The 18106-nt window shown below is 36.6% G+C and overlaps 1 protein-coding gene and 1 long non-coding RNA gene across 3 annotated transcripts in view; both read right to left on the reverse strand.

Annotated features, from left to right (window-relative positions):
- Positions 1–3854: 3854 nt before the first annotated feature.
- The window catches only part of LOC133197726 (phosphatidylinositol 4-kinase alpha-like), a 45262-nt gene continuing 31010 nt past the window's right edge, over positions 3855–18106 (reverse strand). Inside the window, exons 35-50 of one of the 2 annotated variants that reach the window (XM_061333906.1) lie at positions 17972–18051; positions 17022–17203; positions 16254–16386; positions 15810–15836; positions 15623–15721; positions 15077–15130; positions 12437–12557; positions 12194–12323; positions 11860–11930; positions 9223–9295; positions 8844–9003; positions 8315–8419; positions 8016–8141; positions 7577–7697; positions 6735–6894; positions 3855–5062 (exon numbers count right to left, since the gene is read on the reverse strand). In XM_061333906.1, coding sequence (XP_061189890.1) covers positions 4837–5062; positions 6735–6894; positions 7577–7697; positions 8016–8141; positions 8315–8419; positions 8844–9003; positions 9223–9295; positions 11860–11930; positions 12194–12323; positions 12437–12557; positions 15077–15130; positions 15623–15721; positions 15810–15836; positions 16254–16386; positions 17022–17203; positions 17972–18051 — 1868 coding nt within the window. In that variant the 3' untranslated portion in view covers positions 3855–4836. Of the gene's footprint in view, positions 5063–6734; positions 6895–7576; positions 7698–8015; positions 8142–8314; positions 8420–8843; positions 9004–9222; positions 9296–11859; positions 11931–12193; positions 12324–12436; positions 12558–15076; positions 15131–15622; positions 15749–15809; positions 15837–16253; positions 16387–17021; positions 17204–17971; positions 18052–18106 lie in introns of both variants that reach the window. The other variant, XM_061333904.1, reaches the window with a different exon arrangement.
- LOC133196716 (uncharacterized) lies at positions 11024–11817 on the reverse strand. Its single transcript, XR_009722403.1, has 2 exons — positions 11278–11817; positions 11024–11150 (listed from the first exon to the last, which is right to left on the reverse strand). It is a non-coding gene; the product is annotated as an uncharacterized LOC133196716 (long non-coding RNA).

Consider the following 18106-nt stretch of genomic DNA (forward strand, 5'->3'; position numbering starts at 1 on the left):
GCAGTCAAACTGTTGGCATCATTGTAATAAGCATTGAGCCCTCTACCAAAATTGTGAAATTCATGGCCCCAGGGTCAGGGGTTCTGGCCCCAGGGTGGGGCTATATAGATCATATAGTGAAAGTGCATTATTTCTTTGAAAATCTTCTTCTCTGCTCCTGGGTATTATATACAGTTACTTTGTGCATAGTTATGATGAGCAAGAGTGCCTCTTCCAAAATTGTGAAATTCATGGCCCCAGGGTCAGGGGTTCTGGTGTTAGGGTGGGGCTCTATTGATTATGTAGTGAAAAAACATTAATTCTTTGAAAATCTTCTTCTTTGCTCCTGGGTATTAAATAAAGTAACTAAGTACATAGTTATGATGAGCAAAAGTGCCTTTTCAAAAATTGTGAGTTTCATGGCCCCAGGGTCAGGGGTTCTGGTGTTAGGGCGGGGCTCTATTGATTATATAGTGAAAATGCATTAATTCTTTGAAAATCTTCTTCTCTGCTTCTGGATATTTAATAAAGTAACTAAGTACATAGTTATGATGAGCAAGAGTGCCTCTTCCAGAATTGTGAATTTCATGGCCCCAGGGTCAGGGGTTCTGGTGTTAGGGTGGGGCTCTATCAACTATATAGTGAAAATGCATTAATTCTCTGAAAATCTTCTCCTCTGCTCCTGGGCATTAAGGTGATAAACTAAGTACATAGTTATGATGAGGAGGTGGGCTTCTTCCAGAATTGTGAAAGCCATGGCCCCTGGGTCAGGGGTTCTGGTGTTAGGGTGGGGCTCTATTGACTATATAGTGAAAATGCTTTAATTCTTTGAAAATCTTCTTCTCTGCTCCTGGGTATTATTTAAAAAAACTAAGTGCATGGTTATGATGCATAAGGATGCCTTTTCATAAATTGTGAATTTCATGGCCCCAGGGTCAGGGGTTCTGGTGTTAGGGCGGGCTCTATTGATTATATATTGAATATGCATTGATTCTTTGAAAATCTTCTTCTCTGCTCCTGGGTATTATTTAAACAAACAAAGTGCATGGTTATGATGCATAAGGATGCCTTTTCAAAAGCTGTGAATTTCATGGCCCCAGGGTCAGGGGTCTGGTGTTAGGGTGGGGCTCTATTGATTATATAGTGAATATGCATTGATTCTTTGAAAATCTTCTTCTCTGCTCCTGGGTATTATTTAAACAAACAAAGTGCATGGTTATGATGCATAAGGATGCCTTTTCAAAAGCTGTGAATTTCATGGCCCCAGGGTCAGGGGTCTGGTGTTAGGGTGGGGCTCTATTGATTATATAGTGAAAATGCATTGATTCTTTGAAAATCTTCTTCTCTGCTACTGGAGATTATTTAAACAAACTAAGTGCATGGTTATGATAGACAAGGATGCCTCTTCCAAAATTTTTAAATATATGGCCTCAGTTTTTGGGGTTCTTGAGGAGGGGGGAGGGGGCTCTATTGATTATATAGTGAAAAAGCATTAATTCTATTAATTAATCATTAATTAATCCTGTCTGCTCCTTAGTGTTGAGCTGATAAATAAATTGCTTAGCTATGATGAAAATGGGAGCTTCGAACAGAATTTTTAAATCTAATCTTGTCGTCCTAGGGTCGGAGGTTCTGGCATAATGGCATAATGGGGGGGGGGGGGGCTTTTGATAATATAGTGGAAAAGTGTTAATTCTTTGAAGTCCATAGTTATGATGATGAGGGTAACTCTTCCAAATTTGTAAATTTCTTGACCCTTGGTCTTGGGTTCTGGTGTTAGGGTAAGGCTTTGTTGAATCTATAGTGAAAATGCATTGTACCTGTGAAATTCTTCTCTGCTTCTGGGCATATCGGAAGCAAACTGAGTAAAAGTTTAAATGATATGAGTAAGCGTATTTCTACCAGATTTTTAAACATCTGGACCATTCGTCTAAGCATTCTGGTCCTGGGCAGGGCTCTATTAATTTGTATTCTACAGAGAGAAGTTATTCCCCTTTTCCATTCACCTTTGATAATTAATCACTGTAAATAATGTATTTGAAAGGTTAATAGAATAAGATAATTATGCAAGAATGTTTATCGTATAATTCAAAGAGTACTTTCTTAGTTTTAATAATCAGGTAGACCTGTAAGTAATAGATAAATAAAAATGAGACAAAAATAACTTATCTTATTAAAAGTTCTTCAAATACCATAAGAGAGGTCAATGCTAAAGGTCTTAATATGGGTTTAAAAATAGTACAGAAGCACTAATAGTTTGTTAATAGTCTGCATGGTGATAGTGTTAAGTGGGGGACAGATTAGAACTTAATTTATGAGTTGATACTGAATACTAGACTAATTATTTTGTTGATCCTGATCTTCCTACTTCTCTTGCTTTAGGGCAACAATGCTTCATCTATCAGTGTATTTAACTTCTAAATTGTTGTATTATACTCAGGTGACCGTTAAGGCCCTTGGGCCTCTTGTACTCAGTTGGGCCCATACTTATCTGTAGTGTGCCTATGGGTAGTGAAGTGCAGTGACAAACCAATTTTCCAATTGAAAGTCAATGTCGAGAAAACCTCACTGTATAAAATCCTTGTTCAGAACACATTTTCTCTCTTCTTGGCCCAGTGGGCTCATACTTCAATCATGGAGTGCCTGTGGGCAGAGGGTCTGCAGTGACCTTGAACCAATTGAATTTTCTAAATGAAAGGTCAAGGTAAAAAAAACTGAATAAAATAAATCCTTGTCCAGAGTATATTTTCCCCTTGGCCAAGAGAGTCTTAAACTTCACCCATAGAGTGCCCATGGGTAGAGGATGTGCAGTGACCTTTAACCATTTCCTTGAGAAAAACCAAGGTAAAAAATCTGCTCTATGTAAAATCCTTGCCTTAGTTGGACTCATACTTCACCAATAGAGTGCCCATAGATAGAGGGGGAGTATGACCCTGAACCATTTTATATAGATGAAAGGATAAGGTCACAAAACCTTTTTTGTGTTGCATTCATCGGATATTTTCTCTCCCCTTGGCCCTACCTGGCTTAAACTTCACTCAGAGAGTGCCAATTGGTAGGGGATGTGCAGTGTCCTTGAGCAAAGGTTCCAGGCTAGTGGTCAGTTATAGCACATCTTTGTAAATTTTTTTTTTTCTTGTGCATTTTTGGCTCCATCAGGCTAAAGTTTTACATTAAGAGTGCCCCTGGATAAAAGGACTTTCATCTTCAAGTCCTTTAATAAATTTAAGTCCAATAATAAATAGGGACCCTTTGAGATGGTCACTATCTCAACAATGTCTAGTAATAATATATGTAGGTGAATGTACGAGTACCTCTCTGTTCCTTAATGTAATGGAGACAAGTGAGTATAATGAAATTATTGAAATGCCCATTTGATGTTGATAGCTTAGTGTGTTGATTACCTAACTTAGATGATGAGGGTATCAAACCGCTTTTTCTTCATTAAAATACTGAATAAAATTTTCCATTATAACAGGCTTAGCATAAAAACACCCTGTTCTCTGTGTGATTCTGCAACTCTCCATTCCCCCAAAATAATGATGTGGTCAAATAAAAGAATGACATCACAAGTGGATTTTAAATAAGAAGAAGAGACCCATTCACTATACATTTAAAGACAAAAGCCCAAATGCTGAGTGTCATGGCTTAAACAATTGTATGTACAGATACATACTGGCAATATAATCATGTTTCAATTGTGCCTTTTTTTAACTGTAAAATTTCGGATCTCTTTCAGTCCCAATGGTGATGATTTTAACCGAACTCTCTCTCTTGCTCTTAAAATCTCTCTCCAAAGGTCTTTAAAATTACAATATGTCATCCTTGTACCTTTACAATTCCATAACGACTAAAAAGACAACCAAAACAGAAAATTTTTCTTAAATTTATACACATAGTTAAGCAATATTGCACATCAAATATCACAGACAAAATTTGTTCATACAAGTTTTCAAAAATTCTTATTATGCAGGGTTACAAGACTTACTAGTGCAGTACACAGCATCTTTTAAATGATATAATTTGACATACATGTTGATTTACATGCTATAAAGCAATGTGAAATGCATATGATGTATTAAATAGTTGAATTTCATTTGGTGCTAAACATTTTATTACAAAGTGGAATATCAACAAAATAAAACTTTTATGATTGATCAAGTAACATACATTTTTTGCCCATCAAGGAACATTTTTTTGACATTTAATAATTAAAACAATAAGTCAACATACATTTTAAAGCCTTTAAAATAAAAATTGTAAAAACTAAAATAAAATAGAAAATTTGATGCTGAAAACACAAAGCCGATTAGATTTAGATTGTTCTTTGAGTTGTCACAATATATAAACAATGAATATTGTAAAATATTTAGGAATAACAATGCCCATTCAAAAATCTTTATTAAGAGTATGAATAAAATAATGTTTGACTCAAGAGACATGGATGCTGATATTTCACCATTTAGTACTACCAATAAAACCTTGACTTGTAAGGGACAGATTTTGTTCCTAGTTAATATCAATTATTTCCTGGAATGTTCTGTACAACTTCTACCTTATTATTCTCCTGAATTCATTCTTGCATTTAATCTACATGTATATTAATGTTTTAGTTATAACATTGATGACAATGATAACTGAAATATTTGTCCAAATGCCAAGACAACATTCCTTAAACAAAGACAAAGTTACTCAAATAATCTATCATCGAGGTCTTTAACTGCCACAAACTCCTTGGTTGTGAAAGGCTGTTGACTTGTCAGTAGGGGATGTTTTGTTGGTAGAACTGTATCCAGTCGTAAGACTTATCAGTAGGGGATGTTTTGTTGGTAGAACTGTATCCAGTTGTAATACTTATCAGTAGGGGATGTTTTGTTGGTAGAACTGTATCCAGTCGTAAGACTTAGCCCTCCAGCTCAGGAAGCACTCCTTGATGATTCTCTTCATGAACTCTGCAGCTTCACGCTCCGTTGCCATTGGCTGAAATCTGTCCCTCAGTTGTTTGATGGTCTGACCTCTGAAACATGGCAGTCCTGTGTCCAGCATTAGAGACACTAATGTAATGATGGTCTCCTGATATGGCCTGTAAACAGGTAACAGAAAAGATTAGAGACACTAATGTAATGATGGTCTCCTGATATGGCCTGTAAACAGGTAATAGAGAAGATTAGAGACACTAAAGTAATGATGGTCTCCTGATATGGCCTGTAAACAGGTAATAGAGAAGATTAGAGACACTAATGTAATGATGGTCTCCTGATATGGCCTGTAAACAGGTAACAGAAAAGATTAGAGACACTAATGTAATGATGGTCTCCTGATATGGCCTGTAAACAGGTAACAGAAAAGATTAGAGACACTAAAGTAATGATGGTCTCCTGATATGGCCTGTAAACAGGTAATAGAGAAGATTAGAGACACTAATGTAATGATGGTCTCCTGATATGGCCTGTAAACAGGTAACAGAAAAGATTAGAGACACTAATATAATGATGGTCTCCTGATATGGCCTGTAAACAGGTAACAGAGAAGATTAGAGACACTAATGTTATTATGGTCTCCTGAAATGGCCTGTAAACAGGTAACAGAGAAGTTCAGAGACACTAATGTAATGACAGTCTTCTGATATGGCCTGTAAACAGGTAACAGAGAAGATTAGAGACACTAATGTAATAATGGTCTCCTGATATGGCCTGTAAACAGGTAACAGAGAAGATTAGAGATACTAATATAATGATGGTCTCCTGATATGGCCTGTAAACAGGTAACAGAAAAGATTAGAGACACTAAAGTAATGATGGTCTCCTGATATGGCCTGTAAACAGGTAATAGAGAAGATTAGAGACACTAATGTAATGATGGTCTCCTGATATGGCCTGTAAACAGGTAACAGAAAAGATTAGAGACACTCAAGTAATGATGGTCTCCTGATATGGCCTGTAAACAGGTAACAGAGAAGATTAGAGATACTAATATAATGATGGTCTCCTGATATGGCCTGTAAACAGGTAACAGAGAAGATTAGAGACACTAATGTTATGATGGTCTCCTGAAATGGCCTGTAAACAGGTAACAGAGAAGATTTGAGACACTAATGTAATGGTTTGTAAACAGGTGACAGAGAAGTTCAGATACACTAATGTAATGCTGGTTCTCCTGATATGGTCTGTAAACAGGTAACAGAGAAGTTCAGAGACACTAATGTAATGATGGTCTCCTGATATGGCCTGTAAACAGGTAACAGTTAAGATTAGAGACACTAATGTAATGGTCTGATATGGTCTGAAAACAGATACAAAGAAGATTAGAGACACTAATGTAATGGTCTGATATGGTCTGTAAACAGGTAACAGAGAAGATTTGAGACACTAATGTAATGGTCTGTAAACAGGTGACAGAGAAGTTCAGAGACACTAATGTAATGATGGTCTCCTGATATGGCCTGTAAACAGGTAACAGAGAAGATTAGAGACACTGTCTGGTTTTGCTTTATTTCAAACCAACAAGAAAGGAAAAAAGTTTTACGATAAGTGGCTTTACATCAAACTAACAATAATGTGTCTAAAGGTACTGTACATCACATCATGCCTTAAAATTTTGTTTTCAAACTTTTCAGCAGGTAATTATCTTTGCCTCATAATCTGTACCCAAGAAATCATTGTTTTAGGAAACTTGAGCCCAAAATTGCTTCAGCTTCTCATATTATGCCCCACACATAAAGCAGTTAATATAAGGTTTATTGTTTATCATTTTACCTGACAGCCAAGTACCCCTGGACACAAAGCTCCATAAACCACTGGAATGGAGCTGCCTCCATTGTCCCTCCCATGATGTTCACCATCTCATCCGTCAACTTAAAATGAGGCTCCCAGCCTAGGTTACCACCAGGAGAACTCTCAAACATAAAGCCAAAATCTGAAACAGAAACAAGGAGAACTCTCAAACATAAAGCCAAAATCTGAAACAAAAACAAGGAGAACTCTCAGAAACCAGAACTCTCAAACATAAACTCAAAATCTGAAACAGAAAGGAGAACTCTCAAACATAAAGCCAAAATCTGAAACAGAAAGGAGAACTCATAAACATAAACTCAAAATCTGAAACAAAAACAAAGAGAACTCTCAAACATAAAGCCAAAATCTGAAAGCAGAAAACATCCTTAGTTGTTAGTGTATATGGGGTTGCAAGATTTTAGACAGTGAATCTGTGTCTGAGAAAGAAATTGACACATCTCTTACACCTTACTGGCCTCCTCTTTGACTTGGAACTTTTAACAATCTATAAATTTTTTCAGATTTTTTTTACCTATGAGATGTTCTGTATTGTTTATCACCAGTTTACTGTTGTGTCTGTCTTTTATCTATATTTTTTTTTACCTATATGTATGGCATGCATTATTTATCTTCAGATTGCCATTGTGTCTGTCCTTTCTATATATTTTACCTATATGTATGAAATGGCCTGTATTGTTTACCCGAATCTGACTGCCATTGTGTCTGTCCTTTATCAATATTTTTTTTTACCTAGATGTATAAGATGACCTGTATTATTTACCATCTGTTTGTTGCTGTGTCTGTCCTTTATCTATATTTTTTACCTATATGTATGAGGTGGCCTGTATTATTTATCATCAGATTGCCATTGTGTCTGTCCTTTATCTGTAGAAGGAATGTCACCAAACTGTAGGCTGCCATGCTGACCACAAAGTTACGACGAGCCTGAAAATAAATTCAGTCTTGATTCAATTTCTACAAATATAAAAATATGAAAATACAAGTAAAACAAATACACATACAGCAAAACTTGTCTAATTTGGGCACCACTGGTTCCATAGAAACTTGCCGTAGTAGACAACATTCCGGATAAGACAGTATTTTAAACAATGAAGGACTTAAAGTTAAAATCATATTAGGCAAGATTTTGGAATACTCAACATCCAGATTTGACAAGTTTCACTGTACATATACATAAATTCATTTACTGCTTGACAATAGTAAATGTTCATGTACAATAACTAAAGAACAAACAGAACTCACAGCCTGGAATTCTGGAGTATCCTCATCTCCAAAAGTTTTCTGGAAATAGTCATACAATGTAATGTCTGTCTTCTTACCAATTTCATCTCTGGATTTACTGTTGGGAACACATTCAATCACACCACACTGTAAAGTACATTAGAACAAAGCTCAAATCTCAAATGACAAATATACATGCAAGTATACATAATATGTATTATCCAGTAAATTCACAACTCAGAGTAAGGAATAGTCCCCCCCCCCATGTTTACAAGAAATTTCAATTTTGATGCCTTTTCCTGGATCCAAACAAAACCTACCCCTGGTCCAGTGGCGACAACTCTGTATGGCACCAGGTACAACTCCAACCCAGTCTGTTCAAATATGTTCTTACACAAAGATATCACCTGAAGGGCCAACATGTCCTGAAAGATACAGGGAGCATTTAGTATATATACAGTAGGATCTCCCATTTGAGGTTGGATACAATTTTTATCCAACGAGTTGTGTGTTTTTATCCCTGAGCCTTGGCGAGGAGACAAAAATCACACGAGTTGGTTTCTAATCATATCCAACTACAAATTATGGGAGATTCATTTTATCACGTTTCATGGATAACTTTCAATGTTTACACTGTTTTTATACATGAATCAACATAATTTTGTCATTATGAATCGACATAATTTTACTTCATTACTTTCACGCAAAAACCATTTTGAAGTCACAGCAGTGGGATATGAAAAAATATCCAAAGAGTGATATCCATGGGATAAATTGGTAAACATGTGATAAATTGTTTTCTATTCTGTCATACAAACTCTATAAATAACAGAATTATATGACAGTTACCTGTCTAACATCATCTCCTACTTTGAAAATGGCTGCCTGCCAATACTCTGCTGATGTACTAATGGCAGGGTTATCCTCGTCACTCATCCCCAGCATCTCAAGGTCATGAACTCCACAGCGTTTAACACGAAAGCGAGCCAAAAAAGGAGCTTTAGCCGCACTAAAACATTTGTTTCATTACACGTGATCAACAGAATTTCTTCTTTAGAATGTGTAGTATACAATTTATCTATTCATTTTAAATAAAATTATAGACCCCAAGGAGGGAGTTGATTTTTGGACTTCCTTTTGATCTCAGAAATCTTGAAAAAAAAAAACCTGCTTAAAATGTGAGATTTTTTTTGGTAGTATTTTGCACTTAGAAGGCACAAGATGGTACCTTTGTAATGGTATGCCTGAGTTCTTGTCAATCTCTGTAACTATTGCCTCAGGGTTTGAAGGCAGGTAACAACCTGAAATATCATAAAATTATGACAATAAGATGTGACCATACAAAATAAAAACATAGGTAATCAAAGATTACTAAGCTCACCTCGACGAATGTTATCTATAAGTAAGGTAAATCTCACATCATATTTTTTTCCTAGTTAGTGTACATTCCAAGATTAATATCCATCAATATTAGATTCAGAATCCAAAGTAAGTCTGGAACTGTCCATCTCTAGATACATCATCATTCATGCTAATTTGGTTAAAATATGGCTAAAATTCACTCATGTGGAAAATCTAGGTCAGATCCAGAATCCAAAGCAGGTTAGTTAGTGTACATCCCTAGATGCATCATCCATGCAAGTTTGGTCCAGGTAGGGCTTATATTTACTTGGGAATGGACCTGCTCCAAATAAACTTTAACCTGATCAATCATCTGGAAAATCTAGGTCAGATCCAGCATCTGAAGCAAATATGGTAGTGTCTATCCCTAGATGTATCATCCATGCAAATTTGGTCCAGGTAGGGCTTTTAGTTACTTGGGAATGGACCTGTTCCAAAAACTTTAACCTGGTCACTCATCTGGAAAATCTAGGTCAGATCCAGCATCCCAAGCAAGTGTGGTAGCGTCCATCCCTAGATGCATTATCCACGAAAGTTTGGTCAAGGTAAGGCTTAAATAATCACTTGGGAATAGACCTGCTCCCAAACCTTTAATCTAGTCACTCATCTGGAAAATGTAGGTCAGATCCAGCATCTGAAGCAAGTATGGTAGAGTCCTTCCTTTGATGCATCATCCATGCAGGTTTGGTCCAGGTAGGGCTTATAATTGGGTACCTGCTCCAAAAACTTTAACCTAGTCACTCATCTGGAAAATCTAGGTCAGATCCAGCATCTGAAGCAAGTGTGGTAGTGTCCATCCCCAGATGCATCATCCATGCAAGTTTGGTCAAGGTAGGGCTAATAGTTTCTTGGGAATGGACCTGCTCCAAAAACTTTAACCTAGTGACCCATCTGGAAAATCTAGGTCAGATCCAGCATCCAAAGCAAGTGTGGTAGTGTCCATCCCTATATGCATCCTCCATGCAAGTTTGATTCAGGTAGGGCTTATAATTACTTGGGAATGGACCTGCTCCAAAAACTTTAACCTGGTCACTCATCTGGAAAATCTAGGTCAGATCCAGCATCCGAAGCAAGTGTGGTAGTGTTCATCCCTAGATGCATCATCCATGCAAGATTGGTCAAGGTAGGGCTAATAGTTACTTGGGAATGGACCTGCTCCAAAAACTTTAACCTAGTGGCCCATCTGGAAAATCTAGGTCATATCCAGCATCCAAAGCAAGTGTGGTAGTGTCCATTCCTAAATGCATCCTCCATGCAAGTTTGATCCAGGTAGGGCTTATAGTTACTTGGGAATGGACCTGCTCCAAAAACTTTAACCTGGTCACTCATCTGGAAAATCTAGGTCAGATCCAGCATCCGAAGCAAGTGTGGTAGTGTCCATCCCAATCTGCATCATCCATGTAAGTTTGGTCCAGGTAAGGCTTATAGTTACTTGGGAATGGACCTGCTCCAAAAACTTTAACCTGGTCACTCATCTGGAAAATCTAGGTCATATCCAGCATCCGAAGCAAGTGTGGTAGTGTCCATCCCTAGATGCATCATCCATGCAAGTTTGGTCCAGGTAGGGCTTATAGTTACTTGGGAATTGACCTGCTCCAAAAACTTTAACCTGGTCACTCATCTGGAAAATCTAGGTCAGATCCAGCATCCGAAGCAAGTGTTGTAGTGTCCATCCCTAGATGCATCAACCATGCAAGTTTGGTCCAGGTAGGGCTTATAATTCCTTGGGAATGGACCTGCTCCAAAAACTTTAACCTGGTCACTCATCTGGAAAATCTAGGTCAGATCCAGCATCCGAAGCAAGTGTGGTAGTGTCCATCCCTAGATGCATCATCCATGCAAGTTTGGTCCAGGTAAGGCTTATAGTTACTTGGGAATGGACCTGCTCCAAAAACTTTAACCTGGTCACTCATCTGGAAAATCTAGGTCAGATCCAGCATCCGAAGCAAGTGTTGTAGTGTCCATCCCTAGATGCATCATCCATGCAAGTTTGGTCCAGGTAGGGCTTATAGTTACTTGGGAATTGACCTGCTCCAAAAACTTTAACCTGGTCACTCATCTGGAAAATCTAGGTCAGATCCAGCATCCGAAGCAAGTGTTGTAGTGTCCATCCCTAGATGCATCATCCATGCAAGTTTGGTCCAGGTAGGGCTTATAATTCCTTGGGAATGGACCTGCTCCAAAAACTTTAACCTGGTCAATCATCTGGAAAATCTAGGTCATATCCAGCATCCGAAGCAAGTGTGGTAGTGTCCATCCCTAGATGCATCATCCATGCAAGTTTGGTCAAGGTAGGGCTTATAGTTACTTGGGAATGGGACTTGCTCCTAAAACTTTAACCGGGACGCCGACGCTAACGCCGACGCCGACGCCAACGCCGGGGGTATAGCATAAGCTCATCTCGACTTCGTCGAGGTGAGCTAAAAATAATACCAGTTATTCATTAGTTTAATAATGTAATTACCCTTTTGTAATTCAATCTTCCTCAGTTCTCGTAAGCAAGCATTCCTTCTCTCGTCTCCTTTGGGATATGGTCTACAGAGTTATCATTGGAAAAATCAGATGCATCGACTTACATAACAGGAACTCAAAGAATTAATACATGAAATAATCAGTATGCACACTGAAATTTATGGACAATCATGCAACTTTCAAAGAATTCTTAATTCAAAAGCAAATATGTTGCATTTTAGCAACATTCATATCATACATATTCTATAAAATTTCAAACTATAAAAATGAAGCACATATTAGATTTACTAGCTGTGGATACCCAGCAATGTATGTGTATGACCTACTTAATGATGCCTGATATGGCAGTAATTTTTCCAAAGAAGTCAAATTCTCTCTCATAAAATTTCCTGGCAGGACCAGAAAAGGATTCTTTCATCTTTTTCATCAGTAACTCCATTTCCTCTCCAATTTCCTCTGTAAAGATGTCAAAGTTACAGATTTACTGACACAGAAGCATGATTACAATACTATTTTAAGAACAAAAGCTTATGCTTCAAAATTTATACTACTGAACACACGTTGCTCACCATCTTTGATTGTGCCTTCCTCGTCCCTGTAAACATTTGTCTGCATGTTCCACAATAACTGATGAGCTAAAAGGGAAGAGGTCTTAGCTGCCCACATCACGAAATCAGCCACGTAGCCCATCTACAACATTCAATAAATACATCAGCCACATAGTTCATCTACAATTTTATATGAATACATCAGCCACATAGCCCATCTACAATGTTATATAAATACATCAGCCACGTAAAATAAATACAATATATAAATACATCAGCCATGTAGCCCATCTACAACATTCAATAAATACATCAGCCACATAGCCCATCTACAATGTTATATAAATACACCAGCCACATAGCCCATCTACAATGTTATATAAATACATCAGCCACATAGCCCATCTACAACATTCAATAAATACGAGGGCCGTTCAAAAATTACACGGACTCTGCTATTATTTACTCTTATAGACGTCATATAGAATTGAAATTTCACAAGAACATATTTCTGAAAAATTCCAATAACTTCTTGGTAATTTTTTAAATTTTATTTAATATCTCATAAAATTATTGCCGTTTTGATACTGCTGATGGTGATATATGGAGCATGGCAAAAATGTTGAAAACCAAACATGCGGTATCCAAAATTTTATTCATTTATTTTCCATATTTCACGATATTATTCAACAATTTTCTCTAAAAATTCTTTTTATTGTTTTATTATTAAGTATTTTGATTTCTGGCGTAATATTTGAAGTACTAACAGAAAGATTGTAATTTTTCTCCGATGTGACCCCTACGAAATCAACTGCAAAAATGACGTCTTGTGATTTGACGGAGCAGCGCACTTTTATCAAATCATGAATCATGCTGGGAAAACGCCAATAGACACCTAAAATAATCCTAATGAAACATGTAGTAAACCAGAGGAATATCCGACACATCTCTACAACATGTAAAAAAGAATTTTAGACTGTTAGACCTCAGTGAAAAGGCAATCCGGGATGGATGGAAGAAGTTCATCGACAAAACACTGATCTGGGCTGTTAAGAATGTGATTGAGATCGACTGAGATCAAACTTTACTTCAGAAATATCTGCAGTTTTGGGGTTTAACACAAACTAAAACACACAATAATAGTTTTATAGTTCTTAAGCTGAATTGGAAATGATATATGGATGTTTATTTTGAGTGGTTAAAGTAACCCAAACTATACAGTAACAAATACTAAGGGAAATATTGAGAAAATGAAAGCTCCCATTTTTTAAAATGCCCGAAATGTTGAAAGTTTTACTGCGCCGTGACTTCATGACATGTCCTGTTAAATCACTTGAAATTGATACCAATTTACAATATTTTGATATGAAATTTTTATGATCATATCTGAAAAGATTCTTTTATATCATTTATGACTTTTTGATTGATTATGTCGTCAAATATGTTTTCTGTGCAACAAGTCCGCGTAATTTTTGAACGGCCCTCGTACATCAGCCACATAGCCCATCTACAACATTCAATAAATACATCAGCCACATAGCCCATCTACAACATTCAATAAATACATCAGCCACATAGCCCATCTACAACATTCAATAAATACATCAGCCACATAGCCCATCTTCAATGTTATATGAATACATCAGCCACATAGCCCATCTACAGTGTTATATAATTATATCAGCCACATAGCCCACATTAAAACTCATTTGGTACGAACACGGATATAGTGAATTTATGGATATAGCAAAGTTTTTTGCAATTCCCAGCGAAATTCTTAACAATTCCGTGTAAAAATATTATTAATATAACAAACTCAGATATAGGGAATTTATGGTTAAAGCAAACTGATTTTGTGTCCTCTAGAAGTTAAGAATAATGAAATTTACATATTTTATAGCCAAATTGAATTTTCAAGATCTAAATTTTTTAAAATATTGAACTAACATTAATTTAACTCCAAGTTAAATGTTGTATTTTATACATTCCTAAAATACTTTAAGTATGATTAAATTAGTCATACTTTAATGAAAAAAATCCATATTGCGAATTCGCTATGTATACTTTAAGGAATTTATTTTACAGATATATACTGATATAACAAATTACGATATTATACAAAGTAAATTTGAAGGTCCCCAGAACTTTGCTACAACAGTTTTACTGTATAATGTTATATAAATACATGTACATAAGCCACATAGCCTATCTACAACATTACAAAATACATCAGCTACATAGCCCATCTACAACATTACACATGTATTAATATAAGCATTAAATTAACATGCAATATTCAATTTGTCGACAAGGCCAGGTGCTGTTATATGACCAACGACATCCAAAAATACAAATTCAATGCTTAGAAATCTAGAAATGTTTAAATCATTCCAAATAAAGTGATTTATATTTGCTGTATTGTATTTTAGGTCCTGTACAAGTCTGTCTGTTGGTTACTGTGTCGTATCTTAAAGCCTGTACAAGTCTGTCTGTTGGATACTTACTATGTCGTATCTTAAAGCCTGTACAAGTCTGTCTGTTGGATACTTACTATGTCGTATCTTAAAACCTGCACAAGTCTGTCTGCTGGATACTTACTGTGTCGTATCTTAAAGCCTGTACAAGTCTGTCTGTTGGATACTTACTGTGTCGTATACTTACTGTGTCGTATCTTAAAGCCTGTACAATCTGTGGGATGTAGAAAAGGAGGGCCTCCTGAAAAAATACACAGTGTCACAGAAAATACAGAGAAAGGAAAACTTTATCTAAACAATAACCATCAGGTCTGTTCTAGTCTTTGATTAATACTTTTAATTAGTAATTTTCTAATAATTAAGCATGGTTATCTCAATTAAGTACATATGTATTCATTATCAGGGGAAATAACTTAAAACTATATATCAATTGGAAGATAAAAAATAATGTCACATGAATAAAGCAATAATAATGTTTCATAACGGTATTAACCTTTGTTTAATTTCTTTCATCTGCTTTATATCTTATGCAAACAATGTCTAAAGGTTAGATGTGTACATCTATACATAATACGGCTTTACAATCATACTTGCATATATAAGAGAAGTTTAGCTGATTACATAACATCTATATTACAAATGAAATTATTCACAGTAGAAACTGAACTGCGGTGAGGGAAAAAAATTGCAAAAGAGGATTCATTCTTTGTTTCTGATAGAAACAAGATCTTACTGGTGGGTGTGACCTCAGAACTCGAACAGCAAACTGGGCAGTCAGTGGATGTGGGGGGTACTGTCTGGAGAAGTAAGAGAGGGCCACACCAGGAGCCACCTGGCACCACGTTAACACATGACTCAGCTACAAAAGAAAAGAATGTGTAAGTTATCAATGAACAATGCAGGGTTACACCAGGGGCCACCTGGCACCAAGTTAACACATGACTCAGCTACGAAAGAGAAGAATGTGTAAGTTATCAGTGAACAATGCAGGGTTACATCAGGGGCCACCTGGCACCACGTTAACACATGACTCAGCTACAAAAGAAAGAATGTGTAAGTTATCAGTGAACAATGCAGGGTTACATCAGGGGCCACCTGGCACCACGTCAACTCAGCTAACAATGACTCAGTTACAAGAAAAGTGCAAGTTATGAACAAAAATAAAACAGTTGGAAGCTCTATTTTTATAGCCAAGAAATCTTTTTTTTTAACCATTAGTCATGATGTCACAGATAAAGTGGTGGGATATGATCCTTATATCCTCACTACAATGTCCTAATGTTATTTCACGTGCAGTGTGTCATACAGAGTTGTCAAGAGAGCTAATTTTATTTAAATAAGACTTATCTTCTGATCTTTTTTACCTCTGGTGAATCTGCCTCTACACTCTGAGCTGACACCAGGAAGTGGATGGCATCAGGGATGTGTCTCACGGCCCCTGGGTTCAGCCTCACTAGCCGCATCACCTCTCTCTTCAGGGTCTCCGACGTTTTCATCCTGTTAATCAATAGTAACAATTTGTAAAAAAGTAAATACTGCTTATGAACCTGAGGTACATACCTGAGCCAAATTTTGAAACAAGTTTTTATAATCAAAGAGTGCAGGCATCTGTCTGTCATCCTTTAAGCTTTTTCTCCAGAACCATCGGGCAAATTTCAGCCAATCTTTCTATAATGATCCCTTGGGTCACTGGGGTTTGAAGAGCCAAACCCTCCTTCAATGTGGCCACAATTTGGAACCAAACACTTAAAATTTTTTTCTAAAGAACATCAGGGCCATTGATATACATAGAAGTATCCCATAATACAGATTAAAGGTAGTTCAAAATTTTGGATGAACCAGATGGGGTCAATATTTTACAGAGAAATATATGTTTTAGGAAAATCTTTTTTGTTCAAGAATATAATGATCATACAAAGGCATACTGATACATGTATGTAAGCATTCCTGTGCAGGAAGGATTCACATTTTACATTAGAAAATTTATCTCTTTTAAAGAATAACAGGTTCAAGATACTCAGGTGAGCATTGTGGCTCATTGGCCTCCTATTATGACTTTTTCTGGGGGTGGGGATGGGGTGGGGTTAGGTTGTGGGGAGTTGTTACATAACAAACCTAGGTGAGGGTCTTACCTGGGAGGTAAGTACACAGCCAACACAGGTGAGATGTCCCATGCAATGCGTGCATACTCTCTCCATTGTCTCTCTGAGATAGGGTTGGTTCTCCACAGAGCTACCTTGTCTTCATCTTTTATCTTGTTCTCTGCCAGTTCTAAAGGGTTGTTCCACGTACTGAAGGCGTCAATCAGATTGGCCTGAGACAAAAGAGCAGATGTCTCATCAAAGGATTTTTAAAGTATATCACTGCTCTCTCTCTCTCTTTATATATAATAAATTTATGTATGTATACCAAAAGATTCTTGGAAATCAGTATATGCTCCCTCTTTTTTTACAGCAAAATATTCTGTAAATGGAGTTTTGTGACATGAATGACTCATGATACTTCACTTACAGAGCTTACACTTGTCACAATACTTCCCTCATTGAGTGAATGTGATATGTATATAGTATTGCAGCATGAGTGTAGTATTCCAATACTGGTGTACAGTACTGTAGTTTATTTTAGTTTGAAACAATTATGAGATGTTTGTGAAACACTTATGCCCCCCCCCCATTACGGGCAGTATACATTATTGGCAGTGTACATGGAAATGAAATTGACCTTTTGAACTTGAAATCTACAGGGGACATCTACTCAAAACAGAACTTGACCTAGATATTCTTATGATAAATGTGTATACCATAAATTAGAAGCTTTCCATAAATCCTCTCGACTATAGTCTAGATCATTCAGATGCATGCTTTTATCACACAAATCGAAGAAGTTTGATGATCAAGACTAATTTCCATTGTTATCGGAAGAATTTTCCCAGACAACAATTGATGGCAACATCAATGTTTTCTTGTGTAGTACTGATCGACATATGTGTAACTTACATAGACATGTGTAGTATTGTGACAACGAGTGTAGTAATGTTACATGGTAATTTGACAAAAGAGTAGTTAGTAGTATTGTGACTTACTAGGAGTAGCAGAATTAGGTTCCTCTTCCTGGCATACTCTTTGATGTAACTTGTGCTCTGTCCTGGACTTTTCTTAGCACCTATTAACAGACAGAATAAGCATGGTTACAACAAATGTGGGTGGATTATACAGTT

Source organism: Saccostrea echinata, unplaced genomic scaffold (genome assembly GCF_033153115.1).
Source record: "Saccostrea echinata isolate AGI-Se365-2 ecotype Australia unplaced genomic scaffold, CSIRO_AGI_Sech_v1 ptg000030l, whole genome shotgun sequence".
Taxonomy (NCBI): Eukaryota; Metazoa; Mollusca; class Bivalvia; order Ostreida; family Ostreidae; genus Saccostrea; species Saccostrea echinata.